Source organism: Sus scrofa, chromosome 11 (genome assembly GCF_000003025.6).
Source record: "Sus scrofa isolate TJ Tabasco breed Duroc chromosome 11, Sscrofa11.1, whole genome shotgun sequence".
Classification (NCBI taxonomy): domain Eukaryota; kingdom Metazoa; phylum Chordata; class Mammalia; order Artiodactyla; family Suidae; genus Sus; species Sus scrofa.
Genome location: NC_010453.5, coordinates 25,259,550 through 25,281,291, shown reverse-complemented (window position 1 = coordinate 25,281,291; position 21,742 = coordinate 25,259,550). Strand labels below are relative to the sequence as shown.

The 21,742-nt window shown below is 41.3% G+C and overlaps 1 protein-coding gene across 1 annotated transcript in view; it reads right to left on the bottom strand.

Moving 5' to 3' along the window:
• VWA8 (von Willebrand factor A domain containing 8) overlaps positions 1-21,742 on the bottom strand; it is a 390,508-nt gene that overhangs the window by 173,996 nt on the left and 194,770 nt on the right. The window contains 4 exon segments of the mRNA XM_021065625.1: positions 40-245; positions 3,846-3,965; positions 6,743-6,878; positions 7,946-8,021. Of these exon segments, the coding sequence (XP_020921284.1) occupies positions 40-245; positions 3,846-3,965; positions 6,743-6,878; positions 7,946-8,021 (538 nt within the window).

Below are 21,742 nucleotides of genomic sequence, written 5' to 3'. Positions count from 1 at the left end.
AGCTTCTTTGAGGCTTTTATGCACAGGCGTGGGCTCTACCTGTAAGTGCCGGACTATGTTGACAACTTCTCTGGTCGAATACGGATAGTTAATCGTCCCCTGGTCAGCTAAGTTCCTCAGCTCTCCAAAGGCAGCCACGAGCTTCTGAAGGATGGGCTCGGGGACGTTGGGGCCATACTGCCTGAGCATCTCAAGCTCCGAGTGGGGTTTGGGGTTGTCAACTGCATGGCAGCTAAAAATATCACCTGCAAGAGAACAAAAAGATTCACCTTCAATATGCAACTAAGCCATGATAACACCATGGGAGATACAGAATGAGTGTTAAAAAGTCACGCGTGGCTCACCAGAGCACTTCTATTTTAAAATGTGTAAAACTGCACTGAAAGCCCGTCCAGCAATAGGCGTAGAGGAAAAAAACCCAAATGACTACAGCAAAAGAAGATGAAACGGAGTGATGTAGGGTTTATTCTGCATCGACTTCCTTGTGTTAAAAATGCTGCAATACTTGAATACAATTTCCCTGGGAGACAGTCATATATAAAAAGGGAAAAAGAGAAGTCCCCTTGCATCTCTGCCAATCCCACTCCTCCCGCATAGGCACCTGGTGTTAGTTAACAGTTCAGTGTATATATTTTTCCATATGTATATTAGTATTTTTTAAATGCATATATACAAACATATATAATGATAATTTATTCCTTTTCCATAAATTGGAAAATACTTTTCATGGTTCTGAGACTGCATTTTTAACTTTAACACAGGTTGACTATCCCCAGATATTTATATATATCTATCTCTATGCATGCCTCTTTATTGATACTAAAAGGGGGGAATTAGTTTTATCAAGCTCTAAATGATTTCTATCTTGTGCAAATTGCTAGAATACACTTTACAAGCTGGTTTTGGAACCTGTGAAGACAATGTCTATATTAAAATCAAGAAACAGAAATGTAGAAACACAAAATATTTCATCTCTATTTTTTTTCCCCCTTCTTTTCCTTTTTAGGGCCGCACCGATGGCATATGGAGGTTCCCAAGCTAGGGGTCTAATCGGAGCTGCAGCTGCCAGCCTACAACACAGCCACAGCAACTCAGGATCCAAGCTGTGGCTGTGACCTATACCACAGCTCAGGGCAACACCGAATCCTTAACCCTCTGAGGCAGGGATCAAACCCACATCCTCATGGATCCTAGTTGGATTCGTTTCTGCTTCGCCACAACGGGAACTCCCTCCATCTCCAATTTAGAAAACTGGGAACATACTATAAAGATATGATCTATGCTCAAGAGAGATGCTGGGAACATACTATAAAGATATGATCTATGCTCAAGAGAGATGAATTTCTTCACATAATTCTGATTCATAATCCAAAAGACAAGGGATCAGAGGAAGTAAAAGCATATAGATTTGCATGATTTAATATGTTCATTTTGGAAAGGTAGACTATTTAGTACTTTGACTTAGAAATCACTCAACTCATTATTTTATCATTATTATATATTTAGGAGAGAAACTGAATAAAATGCACCCACGATGACTTCAAAGTTGTATCTTGTGGGCTAAACCCATTCAAATACAAATGTGAAAAACAGTTTTTGTCTTTTTTTGCTGAAAATCGAATGTAACACTAATGCAAAACCGTAACTGAGCCCTTATTCGTTCATTCATTCATTCAGCAGATTATTCTTAAATGTCTTCTATGTACCAAGTACTACTCTAGGTACTTTATGGACATCAGTGACCAAAACCACAAAACCCCTGTCCTCACGGAGTTTATATTCTGACATAGGGAGACAATAAACAATAATTACAGGGAGTTCCTGTCCTGGCTCAGTGGTCAATGAACCTGACTAGTATCCATGAGGATGTGGGTTCGATCCCTGGCCTTGCTCAATGGGCTAAGGACCTGGTGTTGCCGTGAGCTGTGGTGTAGGTGGCAGACACGGCTCGGATCCCAAATTGCTGTGGCTGTGGTGTAGGCCGGCAGCAACAGCTCTGATTCGACCCCTAGCCTGGGAACCTCCATATGCCATGGGTGGTGCGGCCCTAAAAAGACAAAACAAAACAACAATGACAACAACAAATAATTCCAAATGTTAGAAACTTTATGTTTCAAGGGAAAAAGAAAAGCACAGGACAGGACATCAGAACTGGGGATGGTGGAGGAAGCCTGTCACGTGGCCTCACTGAGAAAGTGACAATCAGGCAAACGCAGATATTGGAGGGAAGGGCCCTGCAGGTACGGGCACTGTAAAAACCCTACAGAGGGCACAGCTGGTGGGTTCAAGGAAGAGACAGCAGAGCAGAGAGGCTGGGAGAGGGTGAGTGGTGGGGAGAGCAGCACACAGCAGAATGGAAGCAAGGTCAGGGAGAGAAGAGGCTGGGAGAGACGTGTGCTCTTCCAGCGAAGTTCTACGTGTATACGAGCACATTCGTGTACACCTGCTTCTCTTGCCTTTTGTTTTCTATTAATTCAAATGGTAGACCACTGCACAGTTCTGACCTATTGTTTCACTTAATGTATTTTCAGGATTTTTTTTTTTTTTGTATCAGCATGGGTAAACTTATCCTTTTTTTTTTTTTAACAGCCACATCTGCAGCCTATGGAAGTTCCCAGGCTAGAGGGTGAAGTGGAGCTGCGGCTGCAGGCCTGCACCACAGCCACAGCCACACTGGATCCAAGCCACATCGGTGACCTGCACTGCAGCTTGCAGCACCACCAGATCCTCAAAGCACTGAGCGAGGCCAGGGATCGAACCTGCATCGTCGTGGATACTAGTTGGGTTCTTAACCCACTGAGCCACAAGGGGAACTCCCATGCCATTTTTTAAAAACAGCTGCATAGTAAATCTGCTGTGTGGCTGTTAATAGAATTCTCTTTGGTTTCATTTGGTCAGACATCTGGGTTGCTTCCTGTTTTGTTTTGGGTTTTTTTTGCTACTATAAACAATGCTATATTGTCTATCCTTGTACTTAAATCATTGCCTGGGGAATTCCCTTGGATAAATTCCTTGATGTGGAATTCCAGATCAAAAATTCTACGAGAGGATGGAGCCTGCTTCACGTGGAGTATGAGGATGCCCAGCATCCAGAATTACCTCCTGGCCACAGAGAAGAGAAATTCTTTGTAAAGCCTCCTAATAATTCAGTTCACCCCAGAGCCTCTCTAATCAGCATGAATCAGTCTCCTCGGAGCTGGCCTCAAACCTTTTCAGAGTTATGGGATGTGACAAAAACCAAACACTAAAAACCATTCCTTATTTCTGTGTTTTATTCTAAGAGGCGCTAAACAACACGGTAAAGTTTAACTGTTTAAGAAAACAGGCTCTGGAATCAGTTCGTCTTAGAAAGGAAGCCAAGCTCTCATAGTCATGATTCTAGTGACCCTAGAAAAAGAATATCTCTGGAGTTCCCGTCGTGGCTCAGTGGTTAACGAATCCGACTAGGAACCTGAGGTTGCCGGTTCCATCCCTGGCCTTGCTCAGTGGGTTAAGGATCCGGCGTTGCCATGAGCTGTGGTGTGGGTCGCAGACTCGGCTCAGATCCCATGTTGCTGTGGCTGTGGTGTAGGCTGGTGGCTACAGCTCCGATTCGACCCCTAGCCTGGGAACCTCCATATGCCACGGGAGCGGCCCAAGAAAATGGCAAAAAGACAAAATATATATATATATATATCTCTGAATATCAGGTTCTATTTTTCTCTAAAACTGGGATGACGGACTCTGGCTGAGATGATGACAGCACATGGTAGCACTCAGTGATGGCCATTACAGCCTTGTGACCAAGCCATCATTATTATCATTATTATTAGCACCACTGTTTTTATTATCATTGTTGTTTTTACCTAGGGTACCGAAGAAATCATTGCCTAGGAAAGGAAATCCAGGTCTGTTGGCCAGAACAATCATCCTAAAATCAGGGTGAATCAGTACCACGTTTTCTCTTCCATTGACATTAGCAGAATCTGAAAAACAAAATTTCTCTTTATTCGTTACTGATATTTAATAATTCCTAAGAGTATCAAGTTACAGCCTTTAAATCACCTAAGGAGTCACACTGTTCAACTGTAAAACAACTCCAAAAAATCTGGTTGTAACAATTTGGTTGCAAAAAAAAAGTTTGCTGAAGAACAGAATACTGATAAAGTGTATTGCAAATTATTTGGGAAGTTCCTGTGAATCAAATCCATTCCACAACAGTAACCAGAGCTAAAGCAGTGACAATGCTGGATGCTTAACCCACTGAGCCGCCAAGGAACTCTGTGAACTTGCATTTTTATATAAATTAAATTTTGCTCATCTAAAAAGCAAACGTGGGGGAGTTCCCTGGTGGTCTAGTGGTTAAGATTTGGCACCTTCACTGCTGCAGTCTGGGTTCAACCCTCGGTCTGGGAACTGAGATCCCCCATCAAGTCACTACACGCCATGGCCAAAAAATTAAAATAGAAACAAATTTTAAAAAAGCAAACGTCTAAATGCTGTCTTATGGTATTTATACCTGGGTTGAGATGCTATTCATCCTTTAAAAAAAAAGAGAGAGAGAGATAAGAATCCCTAACGATGGATACTCAAAGAATAATCCAACCATTCTTTAGTTTTTATCAACTCGGCAGCTGCATCACTTTGCATAAAGCCAGCCATGGTCCACCTAAGCAGTAATTCCTGTTTAGATTACGCACTCTGAAACTTAACCACGTAGAACAAAGGTCTGGAACAGTCAACTCATTGATTTATTTCCATTCAAGGGATTCTACCATAGTTCTGAAAATAAAAATCAGTAATTTCGAGTTGACTGGAGATTTCCTTGCACAAATGTTTAAGGGATTAAAGGAAGTGAACATTATATATTACTGGCCGATGTACATTTCAGACAGAACTACCAGTGCAAACAATAATTTAAGATAGTAAAAACCTTCGTTATGGTTATTTTAAGAAGAAACACTTGTCATCTGGGTTTATTTAAGTCTCAGCCTGAGGCTGTCTGTCTTTAAAAAATGATAGTTGTAAAGCACCTGGAGTTTCATTTGAGATGCATCTGTAAGAACTTAAACTTATACGTTTTTATGATACTAACAAGTAAACTACATTGTGCCATATATCCAAATACTAATACCGTCATTAGTTTTAACATTTGATCTCCATTAATTCTACGAGTGACAAATAACAAGGGTATGTGGCCACACGCAAAATTTACTTAAGTAGTTAACTAAAATCAAAATGCTAATAAAAAACAAAAATTTTTAAAAAGCATAGAAAATGAAAAACATAGCTGTAGAAGTGATGCTTTCTGACACCATATTCAAAAGAGCTTCAGCTGCTCTTATATTTAAAATGTCGGAGTTCCCGTCGTGGCGCAGCGGAAACGAATCCAACTAGGAACCCTGAGATTGAGGGTTCGGTCCCTGGCCTTGCTTGGTGGGTTAAGGATCCGGCATTGCTGTGTGGGTCGAAGATGGGGCTCGGATCCCGACTTGCTGTGACTGTGGAGTAGGCTGGCGGCTACAGCTCCGATTAGACACCTAGCCTGGGAACCTCCCTGTGCCATGGGTGCAGCCCTAAAAAGACCAAAAAAAAAAAAATGTAAAAGGTTATCAGGAGATAGTCACTGTTTAACTACAGAGGTGTTTCAGCAATTCTTTCTTACTTTCCATTTCACTGTTCTGAGATAGTCACTGTTTAACTACAGAGGTGTTTCAGCAATTCTTTCTTACTTTCCATTTCACTGTTCTCATAATGCCACTGAAAAGGGCAGGCAGAATTCTAATCCTGAGAGTCTGAATGCTCTTTCTAAAGACAGAAATCAGGCTATGTAACTCAAATTCTCATTTTTCCCTATAAATTCATTGTGAAACTGAAATGTTAGAATATTTTTATTAGTGCTGCGTTTCCTAAGCTCAGAAACGGCAGTCTTGCAATAACAGCGTCCAAGAAGAAAGCTCCATGGTGATGAACCTGGACAAGTGTGTGGGCCTTTGGTATATGCTCTCTTGGAACACCAAGGGTTTTGGTTGATCTCAATTTGTCTGGTTATCTTGCTATTTACTGCATATTTTCAATGGCTGGTTATAGATCTTCAGGTCTTTTCACGACACAACAATTTTAAATTAGAGACTAGAAAGTGTCCTGACATTGCATTAGACAAACGATTTTTCCTCGTAGGTGAGACAGACTTACGAGATTTATCCACCTACACTTTCCCTAACCACAACAACAAAAATAAAATAAAGGGAAGAAGATACTCCAAAACAGAGAATGATTTCTTCGTGAAGCAGGTGTGTTGTGTGTGTAATATATATGTATACACACATACCCATATCTTCATACATATATGATAAATAAGGCCAGCAATTTTTTCTAATTTTTACTGACATTAATTCTAATATTATGAGTCATAGAAACATGGTAGCATTCAAAAAAATTCCAGATATCAATAAAAGAAAGCAAATTGCACACAAATTGAGAGATGAGTAGAAAAGGATTATACGTTTGTATTCTCCGAGTAGAAAAAATATGAAGCTGATTTGTCTTAAAACTACTATTGAAATGTTGCAAGATGAGCATTTCATTCATCTTTGACAAATCTCGGTTCAGACGTATTAATTTTTTTAAAGAATTGTCAGTACGAACAACCTGACCTATATTGAACTTGTGTGTGTTGCTTGTAGGTAAGTAGCCAAGTATGTGCTCTGACACCAGAGAAAAACTGCATATACTGAAAGAAAAGTTGCTTTTTGATACTCACTTGCAACTATGCGTCTTCCATCTGCGAGAATCATTTCTCCATTTTCTACGAGAGTTTTTAAAATACAGGTGACATTTGTCGGGGCTTTGTCTGCCTCATCTATTACCAGAACATGACCCAACTTTACTGCTTTAACCTTTGAAGACAGAACATTCATCATAAACAAAAAAAGGAAAGCAAACGCTTTTAAAATTTCAGCACTTGTCACTTTGGATTTATAAGAGGTGGTTTTCTGTAAGTTATAAATACAATATCACAAAAACATCTGCAGCAGAGCTGGAAATGAAATTTATGGATCTCTACCAAAAGGTCCCCAGAGTTACTAAACTGCTAACTTGGCAGTAATTATTTTCCTTTAGCATCATAATTATTCCTATGGTGGTGATGTCTGCAGCATTTTACCCCATAGGGTAGGGGAGCATTAAAACAAGGAAAACAAATCGAAAAATTAAAGTGTCACAGGGTTAAGAGGATTCCAGAGTGGATATTAGAACACTGCACTTCTGATGGTTCTAAGAGAGTATATAACTGTAAGAGATCAGTATTATAGCGAAGAGATGGACAGTCAAGAGAATCAATGGTCAAACTCAAATCCTGTGGCCTATTGAGGAAAGAGTGAATATGCATAGTCTATCTTGGTTAAATGTAACACAAGAGAGGATAGGGCCGGAAAGGATAGATCAGGCCTCTACCACCAAAAACTTGAGTTCCAGACCAAAAAATATGTGCTTCGTCTCACTAAGTTATAGGATGTAATTAAAGACTTATAAGCCCGGGAGTACCCGTCATGGTGCAGCGGAAACGAATTCGACTAGGAACCATGAGGTTGCGGGTTCAATCCCTGCCCCCGCTCGGTGGGTTAAGCATCTGGCATTGCCGTGAGCTGTGGTGTAGGCTGGCAGCTATAGCTCTGATTCGACCCCTAGCCTGGGACCCTCCATATGCCGCGGGTGTGGCCCTAAAAAGCAAAAAAAAAAAAAATTAAAATAAAATAAAATAAAAAGACTTACAAGTCCAGACGTGATAACAGTGGGCTTTGGAGCTATATTTTATACATTAAATAATCCAGAAGCAATATGCAGAATAGACGAAGAGGGACTAACAGTGGACTTTGGAGCGCTATTTTATACAGCCCAAAAGGCTGAAATATCATTCTCATTCAAAAACTACAGTCGAAAGTATTCATATAATTGTATTACTAACCAGGGGTGAGTCTTCATACACAATAAGTCCATCTTTAACAGAAGGCTGAAGAGTAAGGGATTGTACCGTGGTGTCCCTAAAGTGAAAGCAACACAGTCTCCAGTTAGTAAGGAAATGAGCTGACAGGTGATCATGCATAAAAACACAGGAGCATTTTCTTTTTTTCTTTTAGTTCACCATCCAGCTTTTCCCAAAATGAATAACGAGAGCAAATGAAATGCCCCGGGCAACAGGGTTTTGTAGACGTCAATGTAAGTAAGTTTCAAGGGTTTGGGAATTAACCCAAGTTTACAGATTATCCAGGTTCTCTACTCTTGTTCTCTTCCACTAAGTTCCCTTGTGACTTTTCACCCCCTCAAAATCACTTCCTGAGGGTGAAGGGGAGAAATTAGAAATATGTATTTGTATTACATAAACACAATATTTTAAAATATTGACAATATTTCAAAGCTTTATACGTTATTACTTTTTTTACATTAAAGGATAGTTGATTTACAATTTTGTGCCCATTTCTGCTGTCCCACAAAGTGACCCAGTCATACATATATCTATGTATACACACACACACACACACACACACACACACACGCATATATATAAGAATGTATATACGTTTTGTTTCCTACATTGTATTTCTTTCTTACTTTCTTATATTATCTTCCATCGTGTTCTAGCATCCAGCACAATATGTGGCAGGTAGAAAGAAAGAATAAACCTGCGTGCCAGCTTTAGCCGTTTGTTGTGATCATTATTGGTGCTGTTGTGACCGGAAGTTCCTTCTCTGCGTAACTTCTACTTATCGTCAGGTTTTTAGCACAGATGGTACTTCTTAGAAAACCCCTTCTGGACCCTTTTTTAGACCAGTGACGTGGCCTTTCTGGATGTTCCCTTTGAATACGGGCTCTCCCCTATTTCAGGCCTTAACACATTATATTATAGGTGCTTATTTTACTCTCTTTCTACACAGACTGAAGATCGAAGAGTATAGACCACATTTGGGAGTTCCCGTGGTGGCTCAGGGGCTAAAGAATCTGACGAGGAACTGTGAGGTTGCGGGTTTGATCCCTGGTCTTGCTCAGTGGGTGAAGGATCCCGCGTTGCTGTGGCTGTGGCGTAGGCCAGGGGCTGTAGCTCCAATGAGACCCTAGCCTGGGAACCTCCATATGCCATGGGTGCAGCCCTAAAAAGACAAAAAAAAAAAAAAAAAAAAAAAAGTGTAGACTATATTTGCCTTCCTCTCCATCCTGTCCCTAGCTCCTAATGGATGTCTGTCTCACAGGATGAATTTAATAAATCTTGTTGAATAAATGAATGCACCAATGAAATGAACATAAATGCTTTTATTTTATTTTATTTTATTTTATTTTATTTTATTTTATTTTATTTTATTTTATTTTATTTTATTTTATTTTATTTTTATTGCCACACAGACAGCATATGGAAGCTCCCAGGCAAGGGGCTGAATTGGAGCTACACCTGCCAGCCTACGCCACAGCCATAGCAACATGGGATCCAAGCTATGTCTGCAACCTACACCAGAGCTCAGGGCAACGCTGGAGTCTTAACCCACTGAGCAAGACCAGGGATCACACTTGCATTCTCACGGATACTAGTTGGGCTCGTTTTCACTGAGCCCCAACAGGAACTCCAAAAATCCTAAAAATTAAAAAATCAACACGGTAGCTTATAGGATAACATGCTGTATAGAGACTTCCAAATATTTTAGGTTATGGAACTCTTTTTTTAACAGAGAATCTGGACCGATAGAACCCTTTGTAGTAAATGTTGGCTTAGATTAAGGCTGTCTCTCTTAGAGAATCTTCCTTATTCATTGATAATAGGAATCTCTCTCATTCATTTATAGTGGATACTAGAAAGTACAGTCATGTTGAGAAATACTCTTGGGGTTGACTAGTCAGGGGACTGAGGGGGAGATGGTTTACGTCCATCATGGACACAATAATTGAGTTGAATTTAAACTTATTATTGTAGCAGGTAATTTCTGTGTCAGAGTCGACAGACTCTCTGGCCTTTTTTGCACCACCCTTGAAAGGCTTCTCCCTCTAACCTGGCTAAATAGTGATGGGTTTCTTTAGTTAATTCCCTGGGCTGATTGCCATTCCTGACCGCTCTTCTAAGCTCCTACCCCCATGATCCTGGCTCCCCGTCAGGATCTAAAGCAGGTGATCTACCGCTTTCTCTAGCCCTAGCCCTAGCCCTATGTGTTACAAAGAATCCAAAGTTATTCTTTTATCGTCACGGATATTCAAATTGAAATGTGTCTAAAATAAAGCCTTGGGGGATGTTAAGTGAAAATATATTGTGACGTATATCAGTGCTCATCCACATAGAATGGTTCTTGTGCAATATAATGATATACAGGCGTTCCCGTCCTGGCTCAGTGGTTAACGAATCCGACTAGGAACCATGAGGTTGCGGGTTTGATCCCTGGCCTTGCTCAGTGGGTTAAGGATCTGGCCTTCCCGGGAGCTGTGATGTAGTTCGCAGATGAGGCTCCGATCCCTTGTTGCTGTGGCTGTGGTGTAGGCCAGCAGCTACAGCTCCGATTCGATCCCTAGCCTGGGAACCTCCATATGCTGGGGGAGTGGCCCTAGAAAAGGCAAAAAGACAAAAAAAAAAAAAAAAAAAAAAGATATACAGTTATAGAACCATTTTTTTTTTTTCATATTCCTGGGCCTCATAAGTTTACTGAAGGATACACTTGATGCTGTCTTCTGCTAAACATGAATTTTTAGGATTTTAAACAAATGAGAACAGCGTTTAATTACTATCACTTAAATTCCCTGTTAATATTCTGGCCATACAGAAGGCAGCGGGCGAGGAGGAGAAAGAGATGTGTTCACACAGATTTTTATAGCAATAGAGCGAATTTCTCACCTCAGCTGTCACATATTTAATGGGCAACAACATGACACCTCCCAGTACTGAAATGGAAAAAGGAACTCTTGCATCATTGTCAGTAGAAAGGAAATTCGGTCATTACCTGAATAATTATAGTGTTCATAGCAGATTAAGAACAGGAAATGCAAGCTGTTCTTTTAAAAGGCCAATGAAATGGTTCTATATCACTTGAATTCTGATAGCATACAATCTGTCAAATTAGAGTTCTCAAAAGACTTGAGAGCTAGAAATAAAAACTATAGATTTGAGGGAACAAGCACAAATCTGACGATTCCCCAAAGGGACTGCCTGTAAGGATAAATACAAACAGGAATCATCGCTTTCAGCGGAGTAGGCTGGGAGAAGGGGGAACTTAACGGGAAAAAAAAAGTGGTTTTGTTCTGTTTTTATTATCGCTCCCTTGACTTATATATCAAAGGAAAAGTGAAGGTTAGGAGTTCCTTTTGTGGCTCAGCAGTTAATGAACCTGACTAGGATCCATGAGGATGTAGGTTCGATCCCCGACCTCGTTCATGGTTAGGGATCCAACACGTCGCCATGAGCTGTGGTGTAGGTCGCAGATGTAGCTTGGATCTGGTGTGGCTGTGGTGTAGGCTGGCAGCTGCAGCTCCGATTCGACCCCTAGCCTGGGAACATCCATATGCCACGGGTGCAGCCCTAAAAACCAAAAAAAAAATAAAAAGCCAAGGATAGTAAAATATGTAAAATGATATTCAATTTTAAAAAATGGGTTGGCTTATATGTCAGTAAGTCTCTTATGATGTAAGACTAGAAAATATCCCACTATCTTCTGCATAGTACTTAATACAATACAAAAATAGCTTGTTGTTCAAAGTATCTTACAATATTATATACTTCAACTGAATAAGTGATAAGATGATTCTTATCACAGGTAGACTATGAACTCTTCGATGCTACAATGATTCTTTTTCAGAAAACATTTGATTTAAAATGTTGCTCTATATTTAGAAGCATCTTGGACTAGAAGATAATTAATTCTCCAAACACATAAGCAATGGCCCTAAGAGGATATTTTATTTGCTACAAGTTCCATTCTATTATGATTTGTTCCTATTAAGAACAGCTGTGAAACATAAGTTCATAAAAGCTGAAAGAGAGGCAACAATTGCAACAACATTGGGGAGAAGAAAACACATCTTAGTAACATTTCTGTAGCCCATGGTTGAATAAAGGTCTTTCTAGTACACAACGGTTACCAGCAATGCTTGAGGAATTAACTCGAATGTTTGGCTAATTGCCAACGTTTATGCCAGCACCAATTGTTCTCACTTCTTATTGTCTTATTAACTAAAGCTGTCCGTCAATTAAAGTCTGTGTCGATAAAGGGGTTACTCAAAGAAATATGGTGCTCAACTCTAGTCGTTTTATGACTCTGTGATTTTAAGGGTTTTTTTTTTTTTTAGTTGGAGTTATTAATATTTCAGTAATGATTTAAAATGATTCCAGATGCAATAAAAGTACTTAGATTGAATTAAGTCCAGGTTTTTATCAAAATAAGGAACAAAAATTGTCCTCTAGAGAGCAAGCACAATCTGTTCTTGCCCTGCTGCTTACAAAGGTACATAAAGCTCATATCTTCTAATTTATTGAGGAGCAAAAGATCTCAAAATAATGATGTTTACTTTGAGGATGCTATTTTAGCAAGTGGTATTTAAACCGGTGTATGGTTAACTGTCCTTAAGAAAACCAGTGATATTTAAACATAAGGGTGAAGGAAGAAAAAAAGATATATAAGGGAGTTCCCGTCGTGGCGCAGTGGTTAACGAATCCGACTAGGAACCGTGAGGTTGCTGCGGGTTGGATCCCTGCCCTTGCTCAGTGGGTTAATGATCCGGCGTTGCCGTGAGCTGTGGTGTAGGTTGCAGACGGGGCTCGGATCCCGCGTTTCTGGCGTAGGCTGGTGGCTGCAGCTCTGATTCAACCCCTAGCCTGGGAACCTCCATATGCCATGGGAGCAGCCCAAGGAATGGCAAAAAGCCAAAAAAAAAAAAAGAATACCATTTCCACAAGGCTTATTTTGAAAACAGGTGGTGAAATAAAGCTAAGAAGAGCTAATAATAATTATCACTAATGAAAGAGAGAGTGGGACTGAGACACAGGTGGTAGGAACAAATTTGAGAATTAATTGACATTTACAAACATTCTGGGCTCCCTGTACACCACCTTCCTATCTTGCCCATAAAAGGCAAATTTATGTTGCCATGTTGGGAAAGAAACTCCCCCAAGCCCTCAAATGAAAACAGTCATTAATATGATATCACTTGTAAGTGGACTCTAATAAACGGCACAGATGAACCTATCTACAGAAAAGAAACACACTTGTGGACTTGGAGAACAGACTTGTGGTTGCCAAGGGGGAGAGAAAGAGAGTAGGATGGACGGGGAGTTTGGGGTTAATAGATGCAAACTATCGCATTTGGAGTGGATAGGCAAGGAGATCCTGCTGTATAGCACAGAGAACTGTATCTAGTCACTTGCGATGGAACATGATGGAAGATAATGTGAAAAAAAGAATGTGTATATAGATATATGTAAATGTATATATATATATGAGACTGGGTTCCTTTGCTGTACAGCAGAAATTGCCGGAACATTGTAAATCAACTATAACAGACAAAATAAAAATCACTCAAAAAAAAAAAAAAAAGTGTTACCATTCAATACAAAAAAAAAGAGGAAGACACAAATTAGCTATGACCACGTCATTGTCAGTTAAAAACCACCTCTGGCCTCAATCTGCGTCCTCATAGTTTGGCCAATCACTTAAACTCTTGAAACACAAGATCACTCATCTCTACAGAGGGATTTAAAATAGATCGTATGAGGAAATACAGTAGAGTAACAAAACAGATAACAGTGAGAGAGAAATAGTATTATTATATGTACTTTGAATACTGTGGGGAAAAGTCCTTTTAATAAGATAAACAAAATATGATTTCTGCCAAAGTGACTGAAAAGACTCCAGCTCTTAAAAGAGTTGTTTCAGAGGACAAGTGGTTTGTTTGGTAGTCACTCACTCACCACCAATAGGTCCAGATGCATAAAATCCTCACAAACCCCTAAAGGAAGGAAGACCTTAGGGGGATAATATTTATGGAAGGAAGTCTATTGTGATGCAACACTGCTCTTCAGAGGTAGGCGCTTCTGGGAACAGCAGAGAGAAAATAGCCATCTCAAAACAGTCATCTGATGGAAGCCAAAGATTTCAAAAGAGTTTTCAAAACCTACTTTCTTTCTCTCCTCACATGGCCTAGCCCTGCATTAACACGTACTTAAAAAGGAATGCCTCCACGATTCAAAGCCCTGCTGATAATCAAACCTTTTAATGAAGTGTGCATGTTTGGTAAGTTGTCTAGTTTTAAAAATAAATCTAGGAGTTCCCGTCGTGGCGCAGTGGTTAACGAATCCGACTAGGAACCATGAGGTTGAGGGTTCGGTCCCTGCCCTTGCTCAGTGGGTTGACGATCCGGCGTTTCCGTGAGCTGTGGTGTAGGTTGCAGACGCGTCTTGGATCTGGCATAGCTGTGGCTGTGGTGTAGGCCGGTGGCTACAGCTCCGATTCGACCCCTAGCCTGGGAACCTCCATATGCCGCGGGAGCAACCCAAGAAATAGCCAAAAGACAAAAGACAAAAAAAAAAAAAAATCTACTAAGATGGGCTATATCAAATGAGATCTTTGCTCTGAAAAGCAGCTTTCTGGCTTGGTAAATTTTAGGGCCTCGAAATGACTAATTTCTCTGAGGGAATTTCATTCCCCCTTTTCCAGACAAAAAAGAAAAACAGGGTACCTGTTCCCCTGACATTAAACAATGCATGTACCTTTTCCCCTGACATTAAACAATGCATTTTCTAATCAGTTTTTTCTTTTTTCTTTTTTTCTTTTTTTTTTTAGGAAATAGAAGAAAGAAATGCAGATTAAAATATGAAATTGAGGGGAGCTCTCACTGTGGCTCAGTGGTAACGAACCCGACTAGCATCCCTGAGGACGCAGGTTCGAACCCTGGCCTTGATCAGTGGGTTAAGGATCCGGCGTTGCCGTGAGCTGTGGTGTAGGTCGCAGATGTGGTTCGGATTCCTCATTGCTGTGGCTGTGGTGTAGGCCGGCTGCTGTAGCTCTGATTGACCTCCTAGTCTGGGAACCTCCATATGCTGTGGGTGTGGCCCTAAAAAGACAAAAAATACAATACACTACAATAAAACATGAAATTGAAAGCGTGTGCAAAGATGCACACACAGATGAAACCAAGGTGTGAGGTGGATGAATATTGTGTTCGCTGGATAAATCTTTATCAGAAAATACACTATCTGTCATTTATATTTTTTAAAAGCCTCATTAAGGGGGTAACAACATAAAAGTTTGATCAAGCCCAAAATTAATAAGCTAATACATGTTCAAATCAGGACATTCCGTAATGGTTCATTCCATAAATATTTAGTGCACATCTACTAATGGGCGCCAATGTAGATACATTGGATAGGTATGTGTGAAAATAAAACTTCCTTCCCTTGCTGAGCTTAAATTCCTAATATAATTATGTGAACTTATCTTACCATGTTAATAATGTACCATCTGGGGCACTAGATCTTTCATGAGATTACATATCAAAAGCTATTTTACCACAGGCAATTCACAATAAAATTAAAATACATATTTTGATCATCAACATAAATGATGATCGGCCGGTGGCTATTTCAGTTGGGGAACACTTCAGTCCACGAGCTCTCCATGAAAGTGGTTGCGCAGGCCTCTTTTGGTGAATAACCCCAAATACATCTTTCATGTAATACTTACTGCCTAAAATTTGCTATGTGAGTTGCATCTTGTACGTATCATAATATCATTCGGTATTTTATAAGCTGTGAACTATTTTATCCTAATTTCTGATTGTTTTTCAACTTGAAAAAATTCCCAGTGCTCAAATTTATCACACTTAACGACGCAACTCAAATAGAAAACAGTATATGAGTGAGCATCACGTTTGCAGAATTCTTACCTTAAAGGAAATGTGTTTAACTTTTCTGTAATGTACTTGTTTTATTACATTTTTTTAGGATAGATTTTCTTAAAGGAAGACACTATCGCCTCATAAGAAAAATGAAGTATATTGCTTGCAGCAACGAAAGTTAAAGAGTTCATTTCAACCTTGGCCTACTTTCCAGTGTCATTTTGTTTTGTTTTGTTTTGTTTGTTTTTTTAGGGTTGCACCAGAGGCATATGGAGATTCCCAGGCTAGGGGTCTAATTGGAGCTGTAGCCACAGGTCTACACCACAGCCACAGCAACGCAGTATCTGAGCCACGTCTTCGACCTACACCACAGCTCATGGCAACGCTGGATCCTTAACCCAATGATTGAGGCCAGGGATCGAACCCATGACCTCACGGTTCCCAGTCGGATTCGTTTCTGCTCTGCCACAATGGGAACTCCTCCAGTGTCATTGTAAAGGCAGAGGAGAAGCAACAAATGCCTCTGAGGAATTAGAGGGCTGAGGATGGAGCAGTCCCCTAGCACATTTCTTTGTCTTATTTTTTTTTTTCTTAAAATTTGATGGAGATTTCGAATGCCATTCCATAATACACCCAGTTGTTTCAATCCCAACAGGTTTAAGACACATTGGGGAGAAACAAATTCATGAACTTGGAAAAGAGACTTGTGGTTGCGGGGGCCGGGGGGATAGGGAGTAGGATGGACTGGGCGTTAGGGGTCGGTAGATGCCAACCACAGCATTTGGAGTGGATAAGCCATGAGATCCTGCTGTACAGCATAGGGAACTATATCTAGTCACTTGTGATGCAAATGATGGAGCATAATGTGAGAAAAAGAATGTATATATATGTTGGAGTTCCCGTCGTGGTGCATCGGAAACGAATCTGACTAGGAACAATGGGGTTGCGGGTTCGATCCCTGGCCTTGCTCAGTGGGTTGAGGATCTGGCGTTGCTGTGAGCTGTGGTGTAGGTTGAGGACGCGGCTCGGATCCCTAGTTGCTGTGGCTCTAGTGTAGGATGGGGGCTACAGCTACGATTAGACCCCAGTCTGGGAGCTTCCGTGTGCCGCGGGAGCGGCCCTAGAAAAGGCAAAAAAAAAAAAAACCCAAAAAACAAACAAACAAAAAAGTTTGTATATATATGTATAATGAGGTCCCTTTGCTATACATCAGCAACTGACAGAGCACTGTAAGTCAACTATAATAAAAAAATTTTTTAAATTAAAAAAGCAATGGGGGAGTTCCCGTCGTGGTGCAGTGGTTAATGAATCTGACTAGGAACCATGAGGTTGCAGGTTCGATCCCTGCCCTTGCTCAGTAGGTTAAAGGATCTGGCGTTGCCGTGAGCTGTGGTGTAGGCTGCAGACGCGGCTCGGATCCTACGTTGCTGTGGCTCTGGTATAGGCTGGTGGTATAGGCTACAGTTCCGATTCGACCCCTAGCCTGGGAACCTCCATATGCCGCGGGAGAGGCCCTAGATAAAGCAAAAACAAAAAAAAACAAAAAAAAACAAACAAAACAAAAAAAAAAAAAAAAGCAATGGGTCACAAAGGAAAAAAAAAAAAAAAAAAAAAAAAGACACATTAGGAAAACAGCAACAAGAAGCTTCTGTCCAGGATACAGGGTGGGGATGGGAGCAGAGGACAGCTGACACCACTTGGCCAGTTCAGGATCTGGTCGCTTTTTCACTTCTAGTATCGAGGACATTTCTTGAACCCCAAATTAAATAAATGAATGGGTATAAAATGGCAATCGTTTTTTTCACTGCTTAATGAACTATGTCAGGATGATCACTGCGGAGAGCCTCCTGCACGAGGCAGAAAGTGTGCAGCACTTTCTGACTTGTGCTGGTGTGTCTTTTAAGACATCAGCACTTTAAGTCATCTGGGAGCTTGAAAAGTTCTCCCGTCGTCTGTGCAGTCTCTTCTACTCTTCCAGGATGAATATGAAGACGTGGTTCAGGCGTTCTTGTTGTGGCTCAGAACGAACCCAACTAGTATCGATGTGGGTTCGAGCCCTGGTCTCACTCAGTGGGTTAAGGATCTGATGTTGCCATGAGCTGTGGTGTAGGTGGCAGACATGGCTCAGATCCCACGTGTCTGTGGCTGTGGCTGCGATCGGCGGCTATAGCTCTTATTCAACCCCTAGCCTGGGAACCTCCACATGCTGCAGGTGTGGCTGTAAAAAGAAAGAAAAAAAGAAAAAAGTCAGCTTCTCAGTGAGGCCTTCTCTGGCTAACCTATGAAAATTGTAAACTCCACGCTCATCCCCTTCCCTGCTTTCTCTTTCCCCATGGCGCGTACTATCTGATAGACTACATATTTTAATTATCTTCTCTCTCCTACCAGCTAGAATATAAATATGAAGGTTGGGGGGGTTGGCTCTTTTGTTCCTGATGTAGTCACTTCTGCTGGAAAAGTGACCTACCATCTACTAGGTGTTCAACAATGTTTGCTGAAATAGATGGATTCCAGCCAGCTACTTCGGTCAAGTGCCCTAGGCTGGCCTGAGTTACCCATAGTCCTGTAAGCACTATGCTTAATTGTGTGCACTTTGTCAGAAGTTTTTCTTTCTTTCTTTTCTTTTTTTTTTTTTTTTTTTGCTTTTTAGGGCTGCACCTGTGGCATGTGGAAGTTCCCAGGCTAGGGGTCCAATCGGAGCTACAGCTGCCAGCCTCCACCACAGCCACAGTAACAGTGGATCCAAGCTGTGTCTACAACCTACACCACAGCTCATGGTAATGCTGGATCCTTAACCCACTGAGCGAGGCCAGAGATCGAACCCGCATCCTCATGGATCCTGGTCAGGTTCATTAACTGCTGAGCCACAAAGGGAACTCCTGAGAAGTTTTTTCTTTCTCTCTCCTCTCTCGGCCTGACACACTGTTAAGACCCATTTCTGAAAAACCCAACTCAAATATCGCCTCCTCTTTGAATCACTCCTATTTCTCATTTCTGTACTCCCAGTTGACCTAATGGTTCCATAGACAGCCTCTGACACTTAAGAAACTTTTTAGTTGTTCATGTAATCACAGAACTAGCCCAGACTGGCCTGATCCTGTTTCTAACTAAATACCAAGTTGTTTTTCAGAGACAATGGAACAAACCCGCAAGTTACGCAGGCAAAGGGGAATAGCTGGACCTCAGATAACAGAGGGGAATATCTGGACCTCAAGTAACACCTGGAACCAAAATTTCTACCCTTCACCCCTCAGAACCAAAGGACGGGGGTGTGAGCAGACCCTGAACACCAGGGGCGAAGGGTCCGCTGTCCGGGAAAAGCTGGTGCTGAAGCCCACTTGACCCCATCTTACCCTAAACAGTCACATCCCAAAGCCCACCAATGGACACCTGCCCTGCCAGTGTGTCTGCACACCCCTCTCCTTCCCTAACTCATAAAAGTTTAACCGAATCCCAGATTGGGGAGAAAGATTTGAGTCCTGCCTCCTGTCTCCTTGCTAGTCAACCTTGAAATAAAGCTCCTTGCATTAATCAAAAGCAATGGGCTGGGAGTTTTGGGTTAGTAGATGCAAACTATTCCATCTCGAATGGCTAAGCAGGACACAATGAACCTCTTTGCAGAACTATACTGACTCACAGACTTTGACATACTCTTGGTTTCCAAAGGAGACAGGTTGGGGGTGGGGGGGACGGGCTGGGGGGACGGGCTGGGGGTTAGGGATGGAAATGCTATAAGATTGGGGTGTGGTGATTGTTGTACAACTATACATGTAATAAAATTCATTGAGTTAAAAAAATTAAAAAAATAGAATGGATAAGCAATGAGGTCCTGCTGTACAGCACAGGGAACTATGTCTGATCACTTGTGATAAACATGGTAGATCATATGAGAAAAAAATTGTATATACATGTTTGACTGGGTCACTTTGCTGTACAGCAGAAATTGACAGAATATTGTAAATAAACTATAATAATTTTTTTTTTAAAAAAAAGAATACCACGATGTTGGCTTCTATGTGCACTGGGCAGAAAGCCTGTGTTCAATAATATTCCTCTAGGACTGTCCCTTCACCAGGTATACCATTTATAGACAAGAGGCTCTCATCTTTTAAAAAATATACCTAGTGCCTCTCACCAGGCCTCTCACCTTCTAGGCATGTAATAAATGTCTGCATAAAGAAAGAATGAATGTTTTAAACATATGTTATGTATTACCAACTTGTAAAGCATATTATTAGGCATGAAGGGTTATAAAAGGAAAAATTCAGAGCTCCTGCTCTCAAGAAGCTCACATGACAAAAGAGATATAAGATAAATATAATTCACGCCAGAATGTGATAAGGGCTACAGGAGAAATTAGAACAAAGTTCCGCGAGGACACAGAGGAGAAAGCAATTACTTCTGACTGAAGAGAACAGGGTTGTTTTGTTTTGTTTTGCTTTTTTGGGGCTGCACCTGAGCATGTGGAGGTTCCAAAGCTAGGGGCTGAATAGGAGCTGCAGCTGCCACAGCAACACTAGAGCCACGTCTGTGACCTACACTAAAGCTCCCGGCAACGCCTGATCCTTAACCTGCTAAACGAGGCCAGGGATCGAACCCGCATCCTCATGTTTGTTTCCACTGAGCCACAATGGGCACTCCCAATAGGTTTGTTTTTAAATTTGAAATTATTATTATAGTTGATTTACAATGTTGTGCGAGTTTCTGCTATATAGCAAAAGGGACTCAGTCACACACACACACACACACACACACACACACACACACACACACACACACATTCTTTTTTTAAATGTTATCTTTCATCATGGTCTATCCCAGGAAATTGGATAGAGTTCCCTGTGCTGTACAATGCTTGTCCATTGCTTATCCATTCTAAATGTAACATTTGCATTTATTAACCCCAAACTCCCAGTCCATCCCACTCTCTCCGCCCTGCCCCTTAGCAACCATGAGTCTGTTCTCCGTGTCTGTGAGTCCATTTCTGTTCTGTAGATAGGTTCATGTGTGCTATATTTTAGATGCCACATAGAAGGGATATCATTTGGTATTTGTCTCTTTCTGACCTACTTCACTTAGTATGAGAATCTCTAGTTGCATCTGAAGACAACAGGGTCTCTTGACTGATGATTTAATCTCTGATGATTAAACAGATTTTAACTGGCAGGGATGGGAGGAAGGTGCCTCCAGGCAAAGGAACAGACCAACATGCAGAATTTGGAGAGACCAGAGTTGTTTGGAGAAGCCCCAAACGTGTCTAGAACAGAGCTGCGTGGAGGGGAGCAGAGCCGGGTAGGTAGGGTGGGTCACAGCGTGCAGTTTTCTTAAGTATCATGTGAGTCTGGCTTTTCATCTCATGGAAACGGAGGACCAATCTCTGTCCATCGGAGAGAGGACTCTAAATGGCAGACTCTCAATCACGGTCAGCAAGGAACAGACACTGCATTTATTCATTTGTTTAACAAAAGTTTATCGAACCTCTACCATATTCCAGAAATCATGCTGGAAGAGGAAGTTCAAAGAAACATCCCTGCCCTCAGGGAGAGAACACTGTCTAGCAGGGGAGACAGAGGTGGAAACATGTAATTGTGATAAAGAATGACAGGTACAACAGCAGAGCCTATTCTGGCTCAGAGGCTCTAAATGTACTTTTTTTTTTTTTTTTTTTGCTTTCTAAGGCTGCACCTGCTGCATATGGAAGTTTCCAGTCTAGGGGTTGAATCGGAGCTGTAGCTGCAGGCCTACACCACAGCCACAGCAACGCAGGATCCTTAACCCACTGAGCGAGGCCAGGAGTCAATCCTGCATCCTCACGGAGAGCAGTTGGGCTCATTACCGCTGAGCCACAAAGGGAGCTCCTCAGCACGCCTTTTTCAATCTCATTTATCAAACATACAAAGGGTTTGGT